The sequence below is a fragment of the Thermobia domestica genome, chromosome 6 (assembly GCF_964235325.1).
Source record: "Thermobia domestica chromosome 6, izTheDome1.hap1.1, whole genome shotgun sequence".
NCBI lineage: Eukaryota > Metazoa > Arthropoda > Insecta > Zygentoma > Lepismatidae > Thermobia > Thermobia domestica.
This window is the reverse complement of record NC_137459.1, coordinates 184,209,925-184,214,379: the sequence shown is the minus strand read 5'-3', so window position 1 is coordinate 184,214,379 and position 4,455 is coordinate 184,209,925. Positions and strand designations below refer to the sequence as shown.

Genomic DNA, 4,455 nt, shown 5'->3' with positions numbered 1-4,455 from the left:
TGCTATATTTTTCACTTCTCACATCTTTTTAACAGGTAGCTTCTAATGAAGCGTAGGGGCTATGGGTCCTGCATAGGGGCTATGGGTCCTGCATAGGGGCTATGGGTCCTGGGGGTCATTTCCAGGGTCATCCATTGTGGTCCTGCACAGGGGCCATGCGGTAGGGACCATCCACTGTGACCTTCGTAGTGGTCATTCAACCTTTCGTTTCGTCATCTATCTCCAGGAAAAAAAAACTGACCCTATTTCATCACCTCCTTCGATACTCCCCCTTATCCTTAATTAAACAAGCGATAAACTATCTTATCAAGGCGCGGCAAGTCTTTTCATGTTTACCATACTAAATCAATACTACTATACTGCAAACTCAAAAGTGACAAAAACACAATCACTCTTGCTTGTTAGGACCAAAAATCGGAAGAACAGCACACCATGATTGAGCAACAACCACTAACACAAAATGTTCTGCGTCATCAGAACTAATAAATCGATGCACATATTTATTTGCAATTCCATGGAATTAAACGCAGAAGTAAAGTCTTAGAGTAAATGTTGAAAATGTCCGAACACAAGCTTCAACGCGTCGCCGCATGGAGGCACGAATACGCTCTCAAGTTCCAGGGATGTTCCTTATTCTCTGGCAACCTGCGTCGATACGAATACAGAGTATCCACAGCAGATTCGTACACCAAAGACTTTAAATGCTCCCATAGGTAGTAATACAGAGTATTTAGATCTGGTGAGTGTGGACGCCAAGCAACTGGTCTTTCACGCCCTATCCATCTGTCAGTAAATACTGCATTTTGATATTGCCGTGTCGTAACACAGAAACGAGGGGGCGCACCGTCATGCATGAAATGGCGAAATGGATACAGAGCAAGGGCTAAGTTATCCAATGCATCCGGAATATGTGTTTCCAGGAAGTCTCGATAGATGTTTCCCGTCAGCCTCTGTGGGAGTATATGTGGGCCTAGTGAAGTGTCACCGATAATTCCGCACAACACATTGAGAGCAAACTGTTGTTGATATCTTCTAGGGCTGATCGCATGAGGATTATTCTCCGCCCAAACATGTACATTATGGTAATTGAAGATGAGTTCTCGCGTGAACTGAGTCTCTCTGGAAACACTATTGCGGATGGATAGATGGGATTAACGGCACACTGCTGGAGGTATCGCTGGTAAAAGCGTACTCGCCACAGATGATTGGCTGCTGACAAATACTCCAAACGGTTAAAGTGACTTCCAACTGTGAAGCGAAAGAGAAGACGTGATGCTATTGACAGAAGGTGATATTGTGGAACAAGGAAATACGCCATTATAGAACAAGTATGACGTGCATATCTGTGGACAGTGGTTTGTAAGGAACAGGTGCAACATGTACACACATACAGAATTGGCCAGTATGCATTCGGGTAGGGGTTGGCGGATAGTAATGCACTCGAAGCACGGCGGCTGTACCAGCAGAGATAGCCCGAAGGTTGTTGTCCAGATAGAAAAAACGGTGACGTGCATTTTCTCACGGTGCAATCTCGCACGGTGCTCATTATCGAGCTATTTCACACGGTCCTGGTTATCGCATTAATCAGTCAGCAGGTGTGGTGCATTTTCACACGGTCCATCTGCAATCACGTGATTCACCCTGAAACTTCTTTCACTACAAGGGGAGGGGGGACAGAACAACTATGAACTAAGTAAGAACAGAGAAAGAGCAAATACAAGTTAAATACGAACAATTGCAATTAATATTAGAGAAGGAGAGCTTAGAAAATGTTTCACTTTCACAAAAAGAATAATGAAGAAAGTAAGCAGAAATTAAAATAACAAAGAACAAGTAAGAACAAAGAAATCAGCAAATAAAAACAATAGTAAAGAAGAAGAGAAAAATAGCATATACAATAAGAAATTGAAATAAATGAAAAAAATAACAGAAACTATCGGAAATTGATATTAATACATAAAGAACAGCAAATGAAAATAAGAACAAATAAAGAATAATCAAAAATTAAAATAATTAGGGACAGAAGATAGAATAACCACATATTAAAATAAATAAAGAATAAAATAAGCAGCACATCAGAGAATTCAGACAGGTAGTTCAACAATCGAAGAAAAATGTGCCCGCCCTAGAGCATAGAAAAACGTTGTGATTTGTAAAACACACAATATTAGCTCCATACTCCAAGGCGGTTCTAAGAAGAACTTTGTCATCTTGTTATTTTCCGAGCGAACAGCACGTCGTTAAGATGGAACCTTCTACTTTTGTACGTCGTCAACCCATTTTTACAGTTCATAGCCCATTATCTTAGCTTTTGGAGATAGCTCAAGCTTCTCAAGCAATTTTTAAGGTCTGCGCCATTTTCTAGCTTCTCCAGGACTAATTGCAATCGTTCGTGAAGACGGATGTAAGTGAATTTTCTACGCTTCTCCGAATTGCAGTCTAAGCCCTGTCTCGCGAAAGCATAAAAACTAGCTGTCGCATCTGCTTTTAATACACTCACAAGCTCAAAGATATGTGGTGTACTCTTAGATATGGTGCGATTTAACTTATTGTGCAAACCCTCCACTGGGTTGTTTGTTCTGTGCCTTTGACCGTTGCAGTTCCATATTTCTCTTGGAACATCTGGATTATCCATCCATTGTTCAATGAAATAATCGTTGAACATTTCGATTTTCTGGCCAGATGGACAGTCCTCCATGACGGTGAGCCAACCTTCATCGATCCTGCTTGTTGGTATTAATGCCAATGCACTACACATGCGAACATGATGGCGTACATCTTCATTGTGGAGGTATTCTTCGATGAGACCCATACTCTGAATCTTCCGCCAGATACTCTGGTTGAAATGGTAATGGCAGCCGGAAACCTGTGAATTGGGAAACACTGCACGCAACGCATTGATTGCAGCAAGTTCAAAATCTATTTTTAACACTCGAGGTTCGTTCTGGCCAGACCACGTTTTAAGAAATGTAAACAGTTGTTCGTATGTTCGCTCTGTTTTATCTGGCAACAATGCATACAAGACCGGTACAACCAGTGTCTTATCATGTGTGCTTCCTATGTCTGCATGTATGGTGTATAACTGGGAAAAATACTTACAGGAACTCTTGAACGTTCCGTCAAAAAACCATTGTTCGCTTTCCTTCAGTGCTGGTTTCAAACCCTCGTAACCAAAACACAGAATTCGTCCGTCTCCTTCCAGTGCGTCGTACTGTAAAAACGAGGTACCATCTTCAAACCGAATCATATAATCGGGAAAGCAGATAGGCCCTATTTCTAGGAGTCGGTGCACCTTGATGTATGCCGAGTGATTTCCTTCTAACACCATTTAAACCCCCTTTCTTCTGATCATAGGATGGTATGGAGGTTACTAGGTCCAGACCTTGATAAATTGGAACAGCCATTTCTTCTTTGAAGATAACAGACACTGGTGTAAGGATCTCGTCTCTTGCTCTCTTCTTGCAATTTGAAAGTCGCTTTCGTATCTCGCAAACTGCAACATCAGGTACACACTGATGATCTCTTTCCACAACTGCTATTTTATCTTCTGTCTTGGGCAGATTGAGCCTGCCATGACAATTTACCTTCTGTCTGTTGATGCATAGCTAAAATAATAATAATAAAAAAAACATCAGCTTCTGAAATAAACAATTGAAATGTGTTTTCGCATATACGTACACACACATAAAAAAGCGTTTGCTCGGTTACAAATGTACAAAATAATTTATTATTCATAAGTATCTTTTGTTTAAAAAATGAAACATAAAATCATGCGAATTTGTGTTATTACTTCCTTTTACGCAATTATATATGTGTAGATATTTGTTTAGGCAAAATATCACATGAAAGAAAGTTAATTTTTAAACACAGTAAAGCTCCGATCATCCGCGAGTACTTTTTTTTTAAGCCCTGCTGCAGCCGCCTACTATTATTTTTCATAAGTACTCGAGTCGCTGCGGGATGACAATCCGTACGCAGATATGTACTGTATGTTCTAATACATAAAAATAAATTGCATTGTAAAAATCAATATTTCCAATTTTCTGCTGTATTGTACATATTTTAAAAGTTTTATTATGTCTTGTTCGTACAATAAAACAATGTTTATGCTGAAATATTTTTGGGTTGTCGGAGATTTTCGTCATCTCTGGTGCCCTTGCTACTAAATTCCGCGGATAATTGGGGCTTTACTATATTAGAAGTACTAAAACAACGTGAAAAAAATATTTATGCTTTAGAGAAGCAAGTATACTGTCCTCTCAGATAAAGATTAAAAGTAATACAGATACTGTTCTTGTAATTCAGATAAAGATTAAAAGTTACGAAATTTTCAAAATACCATCATACATGTAAGATATCATAAAGTAAGATATCATACATTATTGCATATTTTCGAGTGCCTTAGACGATCGGTGCCCAGTTTATGAAAACAACCACCAAGAAAACTAAGAATGT

General features: G+C 39.4%; 1 protein-coding gene across 1 annotated transcript; it reads right to left on the bottom strand.

Annotated features, from left to right (window-relative positions):
* Positions 1 to 2,299: 2,299 nt before the first annotated feature.
* LOC145687387 (uncharacterized) lies at positions 2,300 to 2,812 on the bottom strand. The gene has a single exon (XM_081760842.1). It carries the CDS (start codon positions 2,810 to 2,812, stop codon positions 2,300 to 2,302), a length of 513 nt encoding a protein of 170 aa, XP_081616968.1.
* Between the last annotated feature and the right edge of the window lie 1,643 nt (positions 2,813 to 4,455).

Excerpts from the sequence above, each read along its gene's own strand:
- LOC145687387 (XM_081760842.1), bottom strand. The coding sequence starts at position 2,812 with ATGGGTCTCATCGAAGAATACCTCCACAATGAAGATGTACGCCATCAT.